Source organism: Drosophila yakuba, chromosome 3R, assembly GCF_016746365.2.
Source record: "Drosophila yakuba strain Tai18E2 chromosome 3R, Prin_Dyak_Tai18E2_2.1, whole genome shotgun sequence".
Lineage (NCBI taxonomy): Eukaryota > Metazoa > Arthropoda > Insecta > Diptera > Drosophilidae > Drosophila > Drosophila yakuba.
This window is the reverse complement of record NC_052530.2, coordinates 6,916,724-6,937,605: the sequence shown is the minus strand read 5'-3', so window position 1 is coordinate 6,937,605 and position 20,882 is coordinate 6,916,724. Positions and strand designations below refer to the sequence as shown.

The 20,882-nt window shown below is 43.2% G+C and overlaps 1 protein-coding gene and 1 long non-coding RNA gene across 8 annotated transcripts in view; both read left to right on the top strand.

Moving 5' to 3' along the window:
• LOC6535791 overlaps positions 1-20,882 on the top strand; it is a 108,991-nt gene that overhangs the window by 36,869 nt on the left and 51,240 nt on the right. For 5 of the 7 annotated variants that reach the window (XM_015191868.2, XM_039376875.1, XM_039376876.1 and 2 more), the window contains exon 2: positions 11,195-11,644. The exons of the other annotated variants lie outside the window; for them this stretch is intronic. In XM_015191868.2, coding sequence (XP_015047354.2) covers positions 11,401-11,644 — 244 coding nt within the window. In that variant the 5' untranslated portion in view covers positions 11,195-11,400. The remainder of the gene's footprint in view (positions 1-11,194; positions 11,645-20,882) is intronic. 7 annotated transcript variants of the gene reach the window in all.
• LOC120322044 lies at positions 95-4,026 on the top strand. Its single transcript, XR_005561839.2, has 2 exons — positions 95-3,703; positions 3,878-4,026. It is a non-coding gene; the product is annotated as an uncharacterized LOC120322044 (long non-coding RNA).

Here is a 20,882-nt window from a genome sequence, read left to right as displayed (position 1 = left end):
CCCGGCGAAGGGGAAAGTGGAAAGCAAAGGAAAACTCCGAGCAGCAGCTGCCAGTGCCGCACGGCTTACTGCTTACTGCTTATGCTGGTAATGGGTTAATGCGGTTGAGCACTCGCATGCCTTCACGCTTATCCCCCGTTCCCCTCGTCACCCGTCGCCCCACCGCTTCCATCGCACTTTGCTCCGAAAAAGCAAATATTTCATGTTATTTACCTAGGTGCGCCACTTTCGTTAATTGTATGCAAAAAAGTTGCCAGCATTGCTGGCACACTCTCCGTGTGTGTGTGTGAGTGAAGTGAAGTTTTTGGCTCAGGTTTATTCGCTACAACAACTTTCGGGTGGCTGGTTCAATTACAACCCCACAGCCCACGGCCCACGGCCCATGGCCCATCGCCTATCGCCTGCCGCACTATTTCCGCTCTAAAATTTGAGCCAACTTGCCGTTGCCAGCTGGGCTCCTCCTGGTTTAGTCCTGTTTCAGCAAAACCTGTTCCTGCGACGTTGCTGCGCCTCACTTAGTAAATAAATTGGCAATCGCATTTAATGTGAGTTTATGTGCGTCGCTACCTTGGGTCGACTGCTCCACTCGGCTCCTCTTCTCTGCCATTTGGTAGTTATTTTTTTCGGGTTCTTGGCTCGTGCTCATGTGCAAATCGTAAATTCACGTTAATGCCGAAATTTCACGTGATAATGACGTGATTACCTGGCGCACACACACAGGCCCACAATGTGGCGATCCCTGCACATTTCTCCATGTCCCCATGTCGCCTGCCTATCCTTGTCTGCCAGGACTTGGGGCATAAATACGTAACATCCAACTAGGAACTTGGTGCTGGTAACTGGGAACTGGTAACTGGTAACTGGGTACTAGGAATTCACTCCGCTGGCAGCTCAACTGAAAAATGAGTGCCCCTAAAATAGTTGCAATGCATTCAACTGAATCGGAGTGCGGTGGGAGTCCTGGCCGGGAATTTCTGGTTAGGCCCAAGCGTAAAATTGTTGGCGTAGTTCCCAAGTGCTGTTCAATGAGTTGGAGTTGAAATGGCTGAAATTGTTCAGTGCAACCGCTCCAATCGTAATCCATTCCAAATTAAAATGGTAAAGGGGTCTGATCTGATTTTTTAAAGCGTTGGCTAACTGTCTCAAAGTTTCTGTGCAATCGCGTAATTTGGCCGTATTCTTTGCGTTTTATTTGTAACTTTTTAATTACTTTTGAGTAGCGATTTGAACTTTGCGCCTGTCGCCCGTTTACACTCTAATTAAGCGGCCCATTCAAGGGCTCTGTATTTTGTATTTATATCCTTCTGCTACTGCTTCTGCTCCTGCTCCTGCTTCTTATCGCACCAGGCAAAGAAGTTCTCGGCTTTTAAATGCAGCTGTCCCAAGTTGGTGGTGCTTTAAACGTTCGCTGGCATTTCCGTTTCCGTTAAATCGCTCCTAAGCCAGTTTGTTAGTTTTACCTTGACATTTTATGCAGTTTTTCTCTGTTATATGTATGTATTTTTTACAGCTACCTTTTGTGTGCCTTTGTTTTGCTTGTTACCTGCGCGCAATTTTTTCCAGTTACACAGAGAAAATAATCTTTAGGAAATGGCGAGATAATGATATCATCCAACTAATATTTGGATGTGTAAATAAAGGCTTCAAATAACTCAGCCTAAGCCAGTGCTGTCATACTTGTGGAGTGTTAATAAATATGTTTAATTAAAGAAGCTTGATTTTTTTCATACATTTTTGAAAACTATACGCCTTAGCAAAAATAAATTCATGAACATCGCTTTCTGACTTCATACTTTGTGGTCAATATTTAGATACTTTTTATTTTAGGGCCTTGAATGGAATTTCCTTCGTGGACAAGAAAAGAAGTGGTTCGAGTCTGCAACTTCAAAGTGAATTATTTCGCCGTGTGTAGTGGCAATAGCAGCAGCTGCTTGTGGAACAACTTTAACAATATTTGCTTTGCTGCAACACTCCCCCGCCCCGCCCCTGTTCGGCGATCCGTGGCCTTTGTTCGTCCCCGGACTCCTTTCACTTTGAGTTCCCTGCTGTCCGCACCCGAATCATGAATCATTTCTACCGCTGCACCCACCAACTCTCATCAGCTCCTGCCGTTCTTTTGGCCACATCTAAGTGTTGTTTAATGCAGCTTTTCAACTCATTCGCTTTGACATACACGTGTGAGCCGGGTTCTCGGTTCTCGGTTCTAGGTTCTAGGTTCCGGCTTCCACTTTCCACTCTCCTCTCCACTTTCTACTTTTTATTTGCCAACCTGCCAACCTTGCAGCCTTTGCATGTAGCATCAGATTTGCTTATGCAAATGCGTCGGCGAGGAGGGGATTTGCCATTCGCCATCGCACGTCCTCGATCGAAATGTTTACGGTTTCTATTCGAAGAGGGCTGATGTCATAGCTTGTCGATAGCCATTTTAAATAATTGCCACCGCAATAAATTATTAAATCAACAACAATTGCTCACTGGCCGGCCAAAGAGAATCAATCAATGCTTTTTTGTGGGGGGAGTCGAAAATCGAGTGAAATGAAGTGATGTGGAGTGGATTCATAAGCTGACAAAATGCCAGCTCACTCCACGCACCTTAGGTGTATTATAACGAGTTTCATGACAGCAATTATGCAAGGTCGACACCACACTCCCCCTCTCACACACACACTCACACACACACACCCGCAACTGTGAATACTTATTATTACGCATACGCAGTGGTGGCGGAGAGGGCTAATGTGTGGTTTGGGCGTTGCTTTTCGAGGGCTTTGTAATCGATATTACAATGGCATTGTGTTAGGGCCTCGATATGCTGGCAGTACAGCAGTAGAGTAGTACAGCAGTACAGGTATTTTTTCTGACTTTTTATCGCTCCTGCATCGCGTTCAATGGATCTGGGCATATAATCGAAGGGGTCGTGTTTGCCCGGGGGAGTTGACAATGCATGTTTAATGTACTTTGCCAGTAATTTGTAATTAATAATACATGAGCTGCATGTTGCCGCCCGTTGCCCGCCGCCTGAGATTTTACCATATGCCAGTGCAATCGGCTTTGGCATTGGCTTTAACTCTGGCACCCACATGCAATCTATACCTACGTATAGTAATAATTCGTTGCCTACATTCCTGCGTTCCCCTTTGATTTCACTTCGATTTCAGTTGAGTTCAATTCGTTTTGATTCCGTGTTACATGTCGGCAGTTTGCCATGTGCCAGCTGCCTGACAGCCAGATCACCCAGCCAGCTGCTGTTGGTACACTTTATGTCATTTTTTGATTTATGTGTGATTAGTATTGGCTGTCCTTCGTCTGTTCGGCTGTCAGTCGGAGCCCAGAATGGGGCAAGTGAGATTTTCCATTTGTCTGGCTCTCTTGCCAGTTGTCATTTCGTATGAATACATTACAAAATCCGAAGTCTGTCTCCGCTTCACCCACTTTCAACGGCTCTCGGTTGACTTTTTGTTCCAGCAGCAGCAGCAGTGCAGCTGTAGAAGTCGAGGTCGGATTCGGATTCGGTTTCACCCCTTGAATTACACGCCTCGATGTTTCTGTAAAATGTGCAAATGAAGTCGCCGTAAGAAATTCCCAGGCTGACACACATGGAGCGAGAGACTTGAACAATATAAACAATGACAGGCCATAAAATATGCAAGCACCCTAAATACCTGCAAGGCCCTAGGTGGATTCTGATTCAGTTTCAGTCCTTGTGAGTGAGTCCCTCCCTGTGTTTGCTTGCCCAATTCCGATTGCTGATGTAAATGTCAGAATAAATAATAAATACACTGAGCTGTGCCTTCAATTTCATAACGCAGCGCAGTTTCGTTACTTTAACGAGGCTTTAATTTCAGAGATTATGGATTTAATCCGCTTTTAATTACAGCCGACGTTCCTGCTCTGCTGCTCATGCTGCTCCTGCTGCCGATGGTTGTGTATAATTAAAGTATCAAATGTGTTAATTGATTATGCAATTAGCGGACCGGGCGTGTTAGTTAATTAAGCGGCGATGAATAAATTTATGGTATTTATATATCCATCAATGGGCTCCACTTACAATCGCCATGAGTGGGGGAGAGGTTTATTCAATTACGAATGCCCGCAATTGAGAGCACTTGAACTATTAGTTTATGTGCCGTAAGCATTCATTCATTCATTCGCATTCAGATGGGAAACTCCTTGGGTTCCTCCTCCATGTTTCCTGCTTCCTGATTCCTGCATTCTCCTCTCTCGCTTCTCCTTTCTCCTTATCCTTCCCGGAGAAGGAGCTTCTTTCTTTTCGTATTGCTGCTCTGCTCCGCTGTGCTCTCATTTATTCATACGTGCGCTTATTGCAATGTTCATTGCTTCATATTCATTATGGCAATGGAGCAATGTGCGTTCGCTTTTCCAGACAAGAGCACGTGTGTGTGTGTGTCCGATACGTTCGATAATCCAATAAATATTTATGAAGCACTTTATTGGAACAACACTGAATTACTTTATGGCAGACGTATGTATGCATGCCCGTCCATACGGGGTACACACGTGTCTACTGCTGCCATATGCAGCAGATCCAGGAGCAGAATCGGCCGGAGCAGGACCAAAAAACTAACAACCGAGCTACAGCAGCTACATGCGGAGACGAGAAACAAAAAGGGAACTATATACTCGGCATTTGGTGGAGTGCGACTCGAGCTGTTCGAGCTGCTGCTCCTCCACATATTGCTCATACGCACCGGGGTGCGCTTTGATGCGGTCACTTTGGCCAGACGTGGCTTGTTGGCATTTTGGTTTTTAATATTTTTAAGAGCCCTGTCTGTGGACTCGACTGCCGTCCAACACTAATTGCCTCTTGTTCCCCATAAATGAGTTCTTGTCTGTGTGCGTATGTGGGCAGCACTCATGCTTAAATTATAGACTGTCGACTCAACTCAAGTGATTTGGAGGTAAACTGCTGCTGCAGTTTGTTGACCCAATTAATCTGCCACGCACTAAGCACCTGGGCGAAGACGGTTTATATCTATGCACAGTTTGCATTGTTAAGTTTCCGTCAGGGGTGTGATTGTGTTGAAATGACGTTTGCTTTACGACCCCACAAGTCCAGCGATATGTGTACAAATAGATATACGAGTATATTTAGTGCATCCTGGAAATGACAGCGGTTGAAGGATTAAGGCTTGTTTAGGATTGCTTGCTGATAATCAAATTTGAATCCATAAGCCACCAAAATGAATTTAAATCAAAACTAAAACATCGATTTTACAGTTCGCGTCGAGCAAACGGCGCTTGAAAAAAAATAAAAATTGTCAACTCTATTAAATATTCCTTTAATTTAAAATTAAATTTTCTATATAAACCGTTTGATAAGTCCTTTATTGTTGGTGGTTCGGTTGTGTTAAATAAATATTCTGGTATGTATAGGATTTGTTATGAGTAAATAATTCTGCAAATTGGATTCTGACCTGCAAACAAGAAATCTATTTTAATTATTGTTATTCAGCTTATTGCTAAAAATAATAATAAATAACTGGCGCATTAGCCTGCCATTATAGGCGCTATGTTATTTTCCGGTGACCATAGCTAATTCTAGTATTTTGACCGCATCTGTGATAGTGTTTTTTGCGATTTCCCGCTGCTAAACAAATTTAAAGGCAAACATAAGTGAATTCACCAATGAATACGACAAAATCAATGCAAGTGCAAACATTAAATGGCAACACGACAATGACAAACAACAATAGCTCCCAATATGAATGATGTGATGGGGCTCGACAGGGGGCGTGGCTGTGGTGGGAGTTTGTGGGGATGGGCTTCACCGTCGCTTCTTGGCAGCGAGTTTAAAATTATTGACCAAATTTTCGGGCAAACATACCACAAAAACGAGCACAAGAGCAAACTATGGGAACAATGCATAACTGGGTCAGTTTGACATGTCGATGTCGCAGCCAGTCCTGATGGCCTCTAGCCCTCTCTTTCGCTCCATTAGCGCCCTCCCTTTCTTTTCACTGTCATCCATCTCCCTCGCACTCCGTCCGCCATATTTGGCAGAGCATGTGGATGTGGACACGGAGGACGGGGCATGGCCGACGGAATGGGGACGAATGTCAATGCATAAAATTCATTCAATGACTTTTGCAGCTATTTTTCTTCCACTTTCATGATGGGGCATTGCAGGGTGGCTAAGCCAGGGTGGATCTGCAAGGGGCGGTCCTGGAAGGGCAGACAAATAAATTGCAAGACATGCAATAAGACGAGGACGAACCGAATGTGTGTCTAAGTGTGTCTCTGGCTTGTCTAGCTGCCCTCCTCCTCTGCTTCTTGTATGCAAATAAAATTGTACACGAAATTGACTTTATGCAGGCGCCCATATAAACTTGCACACATTCATATATACATATACATATATATAAATGCATATATATATATATACATACATTAGGGTGGACCGGTATAACCATTCTTGTCAAATTTTTTCATGATTTCGGTGAATTGTGTTATTTTACACTTTGAAAGCCAATTCAACTAAACAAAACTTGCTTCTGGTAAGATCTGATTAGCATACGCGGATAAGTACTTATGAGAAGCGATGTTTCAAATTATACCATTGAATTGGGAGCATATAGCAGCTTACCGCGTATTCCGCGCACCAGAGGTCCACCCGCCGAATGTGAGTTTGTGCATATTTTGTGGAACGTTAGTGCGAGACATGACTTTGACTAACGTTGCTGCCGCATGGAAATGGCACCATGCCGCACGCAGAGGCAGCCGAAGCCCAGACCTAGACCCGATCCCGATCCCAATCCCAATCCGTAACACAAGCCCAAACCGTGCTCCAAGCCCAGGCCCTTGCCACATTGGAGTCTCCTCCATGCCACACGTTTCCCCGTAATCATCCATTATCCTAATGCCAGGTCCATGTGCCCAAGTCCCTCGAGTGTGCAGCCAGTGTGTGTGTACACTGGCCGATTGGATTATGCCTCTAACCTGCGTACACTGCTCGACTTTTCGTGGCCTTCGCTGCGACATTTATTAATGATGCGACCGGAATTTGTATTTTGGCCCACTTGGATGCAGTTGCGCAGCCCCAAAACTATTTGCGTAATCGTTTTAATTGGCCCATTAAGGGAGGCAATCGATCGATGTGGGCAAAACTGTAGAATCGAAAAGGGCAAAGAACTAATCCAGGTCCTTCTGCGTCACTTCAACTGCGGGCAATTAGGGTGAGCCACACTCCTCCTCCATTCACCAGCTATAATTTTAATGTTTGATTCATTTTCCAACCCATCCCGGTGGAAATATTCGTGTACCTCTGACGACATCTGCTGCGATTCTCAGATAGTTACACGTACATTGTAGTGGGAGGGTGGCGACCTGAAATCAATACTCATAAATTAAAGTCATAAAATGGCAACACACCAATACAGAAATACAGTAATACAGTAAATATAAATAGAAGCCAGACACGAATTTTCAAGTGCCACCATCACTCTGCACGTCGAAATCAATCGATTCACGTGTCGTACTGTCTGTCATTCCCTGGCTGAGCTTTGAAGAAGAATATTGTTCGAAAGGACAAAGTTTAAAGCCCATGTAGGAAACCTAAATCGAACAAGAGATCTAAGTGCGCTTTCTAATTACCATGTGTACTCCGATGCTCTCTGTGAATTAAGGCAAGATGAGATGGCTGGGACATCAGGAATCTGGATCAGGACAGGTCGCACAAGTTTACGATGGCAGGGCACTTGACAGCATCCGCAGACGCGACCTTCAGGCCTTCATTTAAACTTTCACAAACAATAAAAATCGCCCTACATAATACATGAGTCCCCGTGTTACTACCTCGTGACAGACAAACAGACAGGCAGACAGACAGGCAGCCAAAATAAGTTCGCTGGGTTTGGATTCGTGGCTTTACGGTCAACAAGCCAGAACGCACTGAAATGCGGAAAACAAGTTTTGCATTTGAAGGGGCAAACATTTACACACTCATTACAGATCTGATTGTTTACCCGCCGACTACCCCAACTTTCGCCCCATTAAAGTTTCATTAGAGTTTCGCTCTAGCCTTATGAATGCAGTTAACCAGACATTTGACTTTGGTCAACCCGAGGAAACTTTTCCTATGGAAGAGTTGGCTGCTTTGGCCGCTAATCCGCAGTATGGTAACCAAATTTAATATGGTTAAGGCCTAAGAGATACGATAATAGATTACAAAGTTCTGTACTTTATATAACTTACTTCATACCTTTGCCTCGTCGTTTTCACTATTTAACCTAATTTAATCAGGGATGCCCCTTAACTTGAGAGGAGTTAATTACCCCGGATCACAATTAACTTTGCTGTCGGGTACTTTGCGGCTCGAATTGCATTTGTCATGCATAGAAGACGTTCCGGAAGGCAACAAATGTCACTCGACACTGCTTCATTGTTGTGACGTCAAGGTGCAACCGCATGAGAAGGAGCTCTCAAAGGACTGCGTGGAAGTGGAGAAGGGGGTGGGATATCAAGTTGTTATGTTGCACATAATTATATCAGAGCCGCGAAAGTTTCTCGACAATTTCGTTGAGTGGCACTCAGCCAGAAGGCGAAGGAGGAGCAAGTTTTATGAGATCCTGACACTGGCAGGCGGCTAATTAGATATTCTATCGTCCTATTTAATGCACTCGACTCCCGGTTAGCATTCTAAGGATTCTTAGCAAAGTGTTGTGTCACTTCGCCCCGCTCGACTAACTTCCCTAACCCCTTTTGCCTGCGATTGTTATTGCCGGACTTAAGAACTAAAGAATTCCAATTTAAATCGAATTTCGGCATGGCATGTGAAAGGCATGTGGCATTCTCTCTATTTTCCAGGCCAAAGCCTTGCCAAGTGTGTCGATGCAGTGACTCGGAGAGCTTGACATACAAATTTGTGGTACATTTATTGGCTTGTTTGGTCAGCCCACACACACATATGTATGTAGATAGCCAGGAGATAAAGAAGGCGGGGTCCAAGGGGCAAGATATTTAAATGTTAAGCTGGCTCTCAAAGTCAGGGGCCATTGACACACATATTTGCACAGCTGGTGAGCTGAGACCGGACTTTCGGTTCCGCTCCAAGATCCTGCCAGTAAGTCCTGGCCATGGCCGTGCGGTCGAGTCCTGTGCACTCTAATTTGCTTTATTTATTACACATTACCAGACCAGACCAATTGCAGGGCCGAGGCAACGGGCACAGATGGCCGCCTTTTGGCTTCAACGATAACTTATGCTAAAAGTTGAAACTTTAAATAAATAAACTTTGAGGCGGAGGCGGAGGCTGTTCCTGCTCCTTCTCTTGTGCTGTGCTGTGCTGGGCTGTTCACACGTAACAATTTGCGAGGTAAACATGGCTTTATTTTAGTTTCAATTTTCGCTTCGTTATTTTTCCACACACACACACTTGTACACAGACAAAGGGCGACTGTTTGTTTTTAGATTGCAGCAGCGCGTTGCATGTTGTCTTTGCCCGTCGCCGCCGTCTTTTTGCCGCCATTTTACGCTCGTTATGGCAACACTTTGGCTCAAAAGCAAACGACAGCCCTGAACACATCTCAAACGGCGGCCGCGTTTGCACAGCGAAAAAAAAGTGCATTGGTAAGAGAACGATCCTGCTCCTCTGCCAGAGGAGGCAGCTGCGGGCTGCCTAGATGGCTGGATGGCTGCAAAAAATCATTCCAAGCAGAAACAACAAGGGAAATGCGGAAAACGCCTTCGCGCCTCTCCTTCTACGGGGCCGCTTTCCACTCACAGTCACAGTCACATTTTCCACCTAACCCCCCGGCCGTTTGTTTGCCTGCACTCGCTCCGTTGACTAGCAACTTTCGTCGCCTCGGCCTTCGTCCTTCAACCTGCTGCCACTCACACACCCACACACCAACACCCTCACACACCCACGAAGCTGACGTGATTGACTGCACTGCGACGTGTCTGATTCACAGAGAAAAAAGGTGGAGGTCTATAATTCTCGCTTTAAAATGTTTCTTGGGCTGCACACAAAATGTGGAAATATTTAATCCCACTTGAAAATCCAAAGAAGTTTGAGTCCTGTGTTTTTATTTATAATTGCCAATGTTTTGAAACTAGGATGTCAAGTCAAACAAATAGTGTGCAGTTAAAAAGCTTCCTATTTACTTGATTTATTTTCGAATTTACAGATTGTAAGCTGAATTGTTTTTTCACCGTGTTTCTTGTTTGCCTTTTTTCTTGTCTGGTAATAATTTTCCTTTCCTGCTCCCAAAGATGCGTGTTGCATTTGCCTGTCTGCCGTCGGTCGTCTGTCGCCGGGATTTGTTTACATGATTGCGCACAGGAGGAGTGGCTGGCCCTCCACTTTTCCTTGACTGCTTACAGCTTTTCCCTTATTCTTGGCCCGCTGCATTAGCACTCGAGTGTTTGCATTTCCTTTGAGCCAAATCGCAGCAAATTATATTTTTATTGATTCGGCAAACATTTGAGCTGCGCGATTTGCCCGATAAAAGCGCTGCTAGAGTGGCAAAGTGAATTAATTTTCCCGCTTGGGACTTTACAGTTTGCATTGGTCTTGGCGATGATGTGCACACTGCATATTGCGCATACGCCACCGACACGCGTACTAAGATAGCGGAGCGGTAGAAGCAAAAACCGCAGAAGCAAGAAACCGAATAACAAAAAACAACAGCAAGAACAGGATGAGGAAAGCGGCGGTAGCCACAACTTTTCGCATTTACCAAAAACTTTTCAACATTTTCTTGTTACCCGCTTGTCTTCTTCGTTTTGCAACATGGCCATAGACATAGACCCACTGAGCAAATTGTAAATGAAAAAGTTTTTATGTTATTCAGTGTTTGCAGAGGGCGGAACCGCCGTCTAGCCCTCTCTTTCTCCCCTCTCGTGCCGGCTCTGTCTTTCCTCTGCTGTTGTTGTTGTTATTGTTTCTGTTGTTGCTGTCGTTATTGCTGCATTATGTCTATTGTTGTCTATATACATTTTTGTCGAAAGTAATTGTAAATGCTGTTCATAGTTTGACTGTCGACGTGATGTCCCTGTCCTCTTTATATTCCCTTTTGCATTTTCTGTGCCACTCAATTCGGGAGTTTTCCATTGCCCAGTTTCCCAGTTTCGCAGTTTTCCTAATGCATCCATGTTTTAAAGTCAACACTGTAAAATTTGGCGAAGAAAGTTTGTTTTTAAATGCTCAGCTAAAGTCCCTGAATATTATTTTAAGGCAAGCGAAAGTATTGCTGTTCTGCAAGTGAAATAAACATACACCAAAGCTCAAGGCATGTGCGAACTACGAAAACTGAAAATAATGCCGCACAGTGCTCAAAACGTAAATTAAGCCACCAGCGACAGTGGTGCAAAAACAAATAGAAAAAACCATCTCTTACCAACATTTGAAGTGGCGGACGAGGAGACTACTACGACCACAACATGACCCGCTTTCGCATAAAAAACCTGAAAATCCTCTCCTGCTGCCTCAGCCTCTGGGTGGTGCTCTTCGGCGGAGCCCTGCACCTGGCGCAGGGCAGCGAGTTCCCCGAGCGCGAGTGCTGCGACCTCACCACCACCTCCACGGTGGGTCCGCTGCCCATGCCGCCCGCCGCGCTGCCCACCGACAAGTCGCTCTCCTCGGCCACCACGGCCTTGGAGACGGATCTGGCCATCGGACGATCGGGTAAGTGGTGCACTCGGTGCACTGGAACCACTAATGCCATAAAAGATGTTTCAAAAATACTCATAATTAAATGAGCTATTTAACAATAAGTACATAATAATAATACTTGACCTTCAATTACAATTTTCATTGATATAGTAAAATAATAATTATATATATTTAGGTCAAACTTAACTCTTTGATTCAATTTTTCTGCTTTTCTGTTTGGTGGCAATATGTATCTTTAGAAACAGCCACTTTTCTTCGACTGCATCGGTCGGCGGCTTGCGGTCCGTTGCCTATTCATAGTGCCACTAAAAATGGCCCAGTCTAATTGCCAAGCGATATTTAATGGCTCAACGAGCAGCAGGACTTCCCCAGAGGGTTCGGTAGTGGAGGACATCATCATCACTAACGCTCCAATTAACACAATGACCTTTCGCCAGCCATCGATGCAGCTGAGTGGTCCCAGAGCACCCACGGGGCCACCAGGGGGTTAACATGGTTTTTTGCCATGTTCCCACTGCGGTGTGGGAACAATTTGAAATTCAAAGCAAACGTCAGCCGTAAAACAATTTATATTCACTTTGAATTGCGGTTTTGTTTCGCATTTTATTGTGCGGCATGCGGCACGACTGCCAGATATATAGACAGACTGGAAGGATGTAGTGCGGATCTAGAGGGTTATGGTACGTGTGTGTCTCAGTTTCTTGCTGCCAAGTTGAATCGTATTAAATGTTTGCTGAGCGATGCTACGTGCCGTAAACAGCAGCAACAACAATTGGCTGCCACATACTAAGTAAATTCAGAATTCAATAGAGCTTTTTACCCAGGTTACAGCATATTTTCTGGGTGGTGGTGTGCTGCAGTGTTTCTGCACAGATTGCTGCAATGCAATTCAAACAAATATCAAACTGCCAAAGCCAAAGCGAAATGGCTACAAAATATCAAAATTCCATTAAATAGTTTTCCCGCGGGGGGAAATGATTACTGGCCATTTAATTGCACTTCTTTCAGTACCTCTAAGAAGTTTTTCAGTCTGAGTGTACAAAACTTTTTTGGCCCGCACAATCGTCAGCCCTGTATGCGTCCTTAAATGTTAAATTAGCCACGAAATAAAAATGTCAGTTGAAAAAGGCGAAGGCTCCACTCCGCTCCACTTGACTTCGCCGGACCTCCAACTTCTTATTCTGTCCATTGCCCTCTGAAAACTGAAAACTCTAACAAACTAAAACTATGTAACAAACTAAAGTGCATTAACCCAACAATTGCAGTGGCCTGAGTGGAAATCAATACACGCACTTAGTGGGGTTCATGTCCTCGTAATTGAGCTTATTAAATAATCACAAATATCGATTGGCTTCGGTTCATTTCTGCTTGCCACTCAAACTCAAAGGGCCGGAGCATTCGTATGAAAAGATCCAATTGCCCAGCACAAAATGCGAAATGTTAAAAAGTTTATTATGCAACAAACTTGATTGACTGACTGACTGACTGTCAGACGGGAACATAACTCACACACTCGCAATCACAGACACAGACACAGGTTGGCAGGATAAATTAGTCATTAAACGACGCTCTGAATGTGCCAGACGCATTGAGTGCAGTGCGGGTCAAGAGAGCACTACAAAATCGGGAGAACGGGGACGCTGAGGAAGTGGATAGTTACTATACACAGGGAAAAATATTCCGACTTGGGGGTAAGACTACGTAGGCCGTCTAGCCTAAGTGCTAAAAAAGAATAATAACATACCTTCCAAGTTTTAGCTTAAATGCTCACACAAAGTCTCTTTGAAACCCAGTTAATCAATCAAACTAGTTAGCATGACTATGATTTGTGCGAATCAATTGCATTTCGAAACAAAAGGCAATAACTTAAAGCTGTGTTAAAAAGAAACTTCTTGACGTGCATTTCGCAGCATGAAAGGCGAACCGACTGGCAAAAGGACATAGTCCTTACTGCAATGGGTTTGACGTTGAGGGACATAAAAATTTCCGTTCTATGTAAGCGGCTTGCCTTTTTTCCTGCTGCTCCTAACAATGTTACTTGGACATATGTTGGATGTTGGGTGGCAAAGGCTGGGTGGATACATGAAGGAGAAACGTGTGGAACGTCGAGAACATCTTGCAGTTTATGTATATGGCCTTTAGATTGAGTTTGCACGAATGTACACAAGTTGTTCGAATTCGCATTTGAATGGGGAATTTCTTTTAGTGGCCGACGAGGACGACGGATGTGCCTCCTTGAGCTGTGGACCTCAGGACCTCTCGGTCTGCATGGCCATCAGTCCATCTGTCTGCATGCCTGTCTGTCTGTCTTTCTGTTTGTCGTTGGGCTTAGCCATGACATAAGATTTTAATCAGCATAAAATTTTCGATATTCCGTTATTTCTTCGATTGCTTTTCCCCTTTTAACCTGTGCAAAAAAAATTGGAAAATGGAATATCATATTTAATATTGCTTTCCTTATTTATTCAAGTCCCAGCTTTCATTTTCTCTTGGTGTAATCGCCTTGGTTGCAAGTTTTTCTATTAAATTGGTAAATTCTGATGAGAATAGTGTATTCATCTGAAGCAATCAAGGTGTTCTTTTGTAAAATAATACTAAAATAAAGGTTACTATTGGAAATAAACGAGTAAATATTTGGTTTTGTTTATTTTCCCTTTATAAACATTTTTAAAAACAGGAAATGATGTTATTGAACCTTAAAGTCAGATGTGAACTTGCAGCTTGTGTTCATAATTGAGGAAGAATACTCGTGAGAACAGGTCAAAAAGGCGGTGCCTAAATCTTTAAAGAGAGTTAGCCTTGAAGGACCAGGGCATTGTGTTGGCTAAAATATTGTTGCAACCGCATTTCCTCGCTAACACGCTTACCCTTAAATCGCATCAATTTTAAACGCAACAGACACTTCACTCCGCACACAGACACACGGACACGAGCACAAACACTCGTAAGTTATTCCACCTTAATTATATTGCAACACCCCGACTCGACCCCCAGGCCCCCGTCCACTTCTTCCGCCGATCCAAGCTGAACCGACCGATTCCGACCAACTCCAACCCACTCCAACCCATTCCAACCCCTTCCGACCCAATTCGAGGCACACATCGCGCCCAGGTGCCTGAAGGTCCATGTAACACAATGTTTTATGTACTTTCCATGTGTGTGTCTCGCGGAGAATGTATGTGTGCGGACTGGCGGAGTGTGCGTGAATTAGTTATGAAGCCAAAGTCAAAGTGGGTCAGCAGCAGTTCTTCCTTTCCCGCTGCAATTCCGCCTCGAGTTGCCGCCGTTGCATTCGAGTGTGGCTATATTTTTAGAACGCCGCCAATGCCAATTTAATGTTATTGCGTATACGTGCCGTTTGCCAGCATTATCAATAGTCGGTGCGTAGTGTGTGCACAGCGAAAAATGACAACAATATCAGTTCTTTATGACAGCCCTAAGATCGGTTATGACATTTAAGGGGTATACAAGTTGTGATACTGAACTTTACTTACATTTTTTAAAACGCTTTAATGTTTCTTCGTTTCCAAAGGTGTATGCTGCATACCTTGGGCATCAAAGAAGTTGTATTCAATTGGTCGCCTTATTAAAGACTCATTTTGTTCTCAGTGCCTTTGTGCGTTATTGTGCGTTTGCAGGAGTTAAAATTGTAATTAAATTCAACACCCGCACATGTATATTGTAAATTATGTATGCGTGTCACAGCCGTCGTGCCACAATAAAGTGCAACATGAGGCAAAGGAACCACTGAACTGCAGCTGCCGACATACATTTCAATTTGTAGGACACTCGACCAAAAAACAGAACTCGAGAAGAAGGTACAGTACAAGCGCTCGCCACTTAACCTTCTGCATGAAACAGACCAACTTGAGATGGCGACTGCGATGAAGGTGGTGATGGTTATGGCGATGGCATCCCGCTGCCATGAGTGCGACCTTCATCAAATCAACGAAAGGTAGCAGCCTTTGCAGTTGCTTTCCACTGCTCGCTGTTTGCCAGGCAAATTAAAAATTCAGCACAAGACACGGGGACGGAGACGATGACGACGACCTCAGTGCGATGCCAAAGGTTGTTCGCGGCTGTTGGTCGACTGGTCTCGGTCTCGACCTGTCTCGATTTCACTTGAAATGGGAAAAAATGCTCCCAGTCGGAGGACTCCAAGGGCGTAGCGCACTGAAAGCAGAAAAAAGTAAATTAAAATTGTCTGTTTATTTGCACGAAATTCCGGCAAAGCAAAGAATTAAATATGCTGACTTGCGGGAGTCCTTTAAAGTCAACTGTGTGTCAGAAGCGGATTTAGGTGGTTCTTAAAGGTTAACAGACTACCAACAAAATTTCATAGTTATACATTTCATGTTAAAATTGCCTATAAATTTGAATTGTAAAAATATTATTTGTCGTACTTATAAAATACAAAAAAAATAACTTTATTTTACCTCAAAGCAATCGGTCAATTGAGGAATATTACAATATATATTATAGTAACGCCTCAAGTAGTTGTTTCAATTAATTGCATTCCAGAACTATATAAAAGGTAAATAATACAATGGAAAATTAAATTAAAAACGCGCATCAAAAGAGATATTTTGATTATTTCTTTCATTTCAAAAGGACCCCCCAAATAAGGCATGGACCCGTCTTTGGCAAGTGTGACTGTGCTGAAAGTCAAGGCTGCTAATTAAGTGCTTTTTTGGGGTTAAATACACACACATATAAGCAGCTTCCGTCACAGTTACAGCTCGGGCTTAAGCTGGGATTTATCCAGCCGATTCTGTGACTGTGCTGGGCACAAGCTATTAAGAGTCCTTTACTTTCTGTCTCTGTGTGTGTGCGGCTGGATCATGTTTTAAGCTGCTGAGCTTAACATCAATTTTTGAGAGCTTACTCCTTGTCTGTGTGGGTTTGTGAGTGCGGATAGAAGGCCTGGGCAAACGAAGAGAACTTATATTGTTGCACTGCCCCGTATCTGGCGGATTTTCTCATTATTAAACTGGAAACCATCTAATTAGGAAGCGGTATTCCCGCACACATATGTACGTACACATTCATCTCGCGTGTGGCATTTCGTTAATGACACTTTAATGTGCTACAAAATCAACTGACACAGCTGGAAAAATAAATCACATTTTTAGCAGCAACATTTTGAAATAGAGCCTATGCCACGCGTGTGGCGCCTATGTATGCTACACACATACATCACCCCCACTCGTCACCTATCAAAATTCACTTTTTACATATACCCTACCCACCAGGAGCTCTGTCTATATGTCTGAATGTGGGTCCGTTTGACTGACTGGATGGCACACATTTAACCCGCACGTAGTCGCAATTTTAATATAATAGCGGGCTGAAGCGAAGACGAGTCGCCGAGTTAAGGGCATATATATCAACGACCTAGTAAGCATCTTTATACAATTTCATGAGGCTGTCGACACACGGACACGCACTCTCACACCAGTGCAAAAAAAACCCACACACCCTCACACGGACACGGAGGACACCTGGCGACGCAACCGCGCACTTTACATAAATTTGTTATGCATATAAAATTAAAAGCATTTTTTTAGGCGCTCGTCCCGGCAGTGTTGATATTTTTATGGCAAATACTCGTAATTTGTAACTCTTGCACAACTCGAAAACTTCAAAGAAACGCAGATAATCAGAAACAGATACGCGCACTCACCGAAAAACTCATCGGCCGCCAAATGAGCAAAGTTATTCTTTTATTTGATTTGCACGAGATTCAAAGGAGGAGTAACTGAATCGCTACTGTTTGCCTACGTATCGTATTTGGTTGGCTCATTCTTTTTGGCCCAAAACAAACGTCGGAAATTTGCCGAGCAAATGGTGGAAATATTAACACGCGTGTCTGTTTGCCACTCGCATGTCGGTGAAATTAAAAATGAACTCACAAACACTGCAAAGAATTTTGGGTACTGCTGTGCTTTTTGAATAAAATTCATGTGCCCCTACAACAGCGATGAATTCTTTAAATTAATTATTCTTTCCGTTTACTTGTGGAAAATATTTCTTTTGATGAATAACGAAAATATTTAATTATAAAACTCAAAATTCATTTGATTGGATTATTTGAAATTTGGAATTACTGTTTGCAAAAGATTAAAAACCAAAAAAAATTAAACATCCTAATGTAATTTCCAGAATATAACTATTATAAAAAAATAACACAAAGTTTTCAACGGACTTGGTTGCTTTTCTTGGAAAATATGCTGTCTTTATATTTGTAAGGCTCCAAATAGCGCAGCTTCTTACACAGGTATTTATTTAAAAAAGAAATATTAAATTGACAATAGCACAGGCTGTTACAGTGCAGTGAATCAACGAAGACAGGCCCAATGCCAGCTAGTAGCTACTGTCGGGCCTGAAATCAAAATACATTAACGCGTTGCGTGCCTGGGACTGTGTGTGCTTGATGGTGTTTGTGTGTGGGGCAGGACGAGTGGGTGAGCCACTTCATCACCGCGGCAGGACCAACGGCATATGCAAATAATTCAGGCAAGCCAAAGCGACACTCAACATTCGTTCCGACCCCCCATCACTCCACTCCACTCCTCTCAACTCCACTCCATTCCAAATCCACCAACCATCGCCATTGCCAGCGGCTTAAGTTTGCGTTTTTATTTAATTGCGGAAATTGTGGCTTCGCCCTGCCACACACACAAACACACGCGCACACACTCGCACACACACATGAAAAGCTACCGCACACAACGATTCTTGAGAAAGCGTTGCCTTTATAATTTCTTTCATAACGCAACCAAGCATTGTAGCATATTTTTATAACCTCACATTTTTCTGCTTTCATACAGTTTCGTGTCGGTTTCTCCGGCTCCCCTTTCTTCTGCTCCCCAACAGCCGTTCTCCAAAACATTCAAACAATTCCAAAGCAGATATGAGTTTTGATACCGTCGAAGTGGTTGCAGCCTCCGCAACTTCTCGCTTTGATTTCCCTTTTTACCCTCCTGTCACCACCGCCGAAATGAAAAGAGAAACAAATTGAGTCAAGTGCGTCTTCCTCGTTGGCGAAATGGGGAAAATGAGTGGTAGAAAGATGGGACTGGGTCCTGAGAACGGAACACATCCTGTCCCGCTTGAAAAGCCAAACTAATTAGAAAGTCACTTTAGACGCCGTTTCAACGCTCCCACAGGTCGAAAGTCGTTGAGCATAAAATTAAAAGCGACTCAAATGTGATTTCTCCTCGCGTGAATCTTATGAATGTTAATATAAAAATGCCTAATCATAACAACATTACTTTTTCAAGTTGATGCAATTGACATAATTAATTTATTATTCGGTTTCTTTATCATTCATTTTGGTGTATAATGCCGAAAATAGATTTTATTTCTATCAAATGTTGTGCAGTTGGCGTGGTATCCGACACACTTATGATTATGAAAAACTAATCCTGAACTTAAAGTCAATCCCTTTACCGAAACGTTTTCTGATGTTCTGAATGTAAAGTTTTTCCAACCGAATTTTTCCGGCAATCACCGTTTAATAAACCATATACCCATAGAAGTACGCTTTGTTTTCCAAATAATACGCGTCGTATACGCAATATGCCATAACTCACTTTATTGATTTCAATTAATTGCCAAAAGAGCCAGCTAGTACTGGCATTTACGAAAACTGCCCATAAATGAATTGGAAAAGCGTCGAACGAAACAAGCCACCAACAAATGGCGGGCAATCAGTTCGGTAAGTGGCTTACGCTTACACCAGGCGGCTCAGCCCAAATATCGATGTTCTCCTTCTCCCTCCACCTTAGAAGTTGGTAATGTGTTCGAGCGCAGCCCATATCAAAGCATTACGATCTAAATGACACTTTGACAGGAGCAGGACCTGCCACGGAGTTCGGGTGCGGTGGCCTGCCAGGAGCTGACTCCCGCCTGCCGCTCAGGTGCACGCAGTCGATAGCAGCGGCGATAAGGGGAAGAAAAATCGAGGCAGCACACTCACATGCTCGCGACACACGCTACTTAACTGTTATTATTTAAAGTTGCAACAGGAAGCAGCTCAGCACTGGAAGAAAGCGGGGCTAAACTCGAACAAAACTTTTTTAAAACGTTCGTTAATATTCCCTTCTAAAAATATCATATCATTATAAACTGTCAGATAAAAGTATAAATGGGTTCGTTATTAATCATGTAACATATACTCATTGAATGGTCCCACAAAATACTGTTTCTTAGACTTCAATCATTATTTTATTTATTTAATTAATGCTTACAAGTGATCATAGTTTCAATAAATCTAAACATGTTTCTATGTTCTCAGACACATTTTTTATTCAGTGGATTAGCAATCGCAGCAAAACTGCGAGCCGGAAGCGGAAAGCTTTTCGCTTGCGGAAGTGTTTCGTGCGCGCCAAGTTTATATAAGCGACGGTGATACGTTTGGTGTTGAATATGTGGGTGTGTGTAATCTGTCTGTGTGTGTTGCTCTTGGAGCTGCAACTTCATGTGTGTGTTTGTGCAAATTGCAAGGAGTTTAATGACAAAAGCAGCAGCTACAGCCGAGCACAATGCGTTTAAGCAGCCAGCACTTTGTTGTGTCTAAAGGTGTTAGTGTGAGTGTTAGTGCTGGTGGTGCTGCCTTTCCTATTGGTGTTGCCATTGCTATTGTGGCTTTTCACCCGGGTCTCTAACGAACCGAGCACAGACCAGGATTTCACGCCTTTTCCACCTCGCTGCTGCGAAAACACTTTCACTGGCGCCCGGCAGCTGGCTGTTTGGCTCTCAGCTCGGGTAATCTGGAATCACCGAACGCGTTTCTTCTGGGCACCCCATTACACAGAGAAAAACAAACTGTGTCTTTGATTTTATTTAGACTTTTAATCAGAAAAAAACCTTTAAAAATATATTAAAGGACAGGCTCTAAATGACATCATCTCTAAATAAAGTTATGTATTGCACATAAACAACAATAATCTATGCAAAGCAAAAATTTTCACGCATTCAAAACAAAGTGTGGTTAGATAATATTATTGCTTCATAAATCAATTAAGAATTCCATACAAACCGTTTTTTATATTTAAATTTGGTTAGATTAATGCTCAGTATCTGTTTTGATGTCATGCAGCTATGGATCAATTTAATTAAAACTCAAGAATGAAGATCAGGTTTCCGTTTTATATATATATAAATTTTATTATATATAAATAACACACAAAAAGATATTTTCCTATATTTTCATATTTTCCTCTGTAGCATCTATAGCTGCCTACTT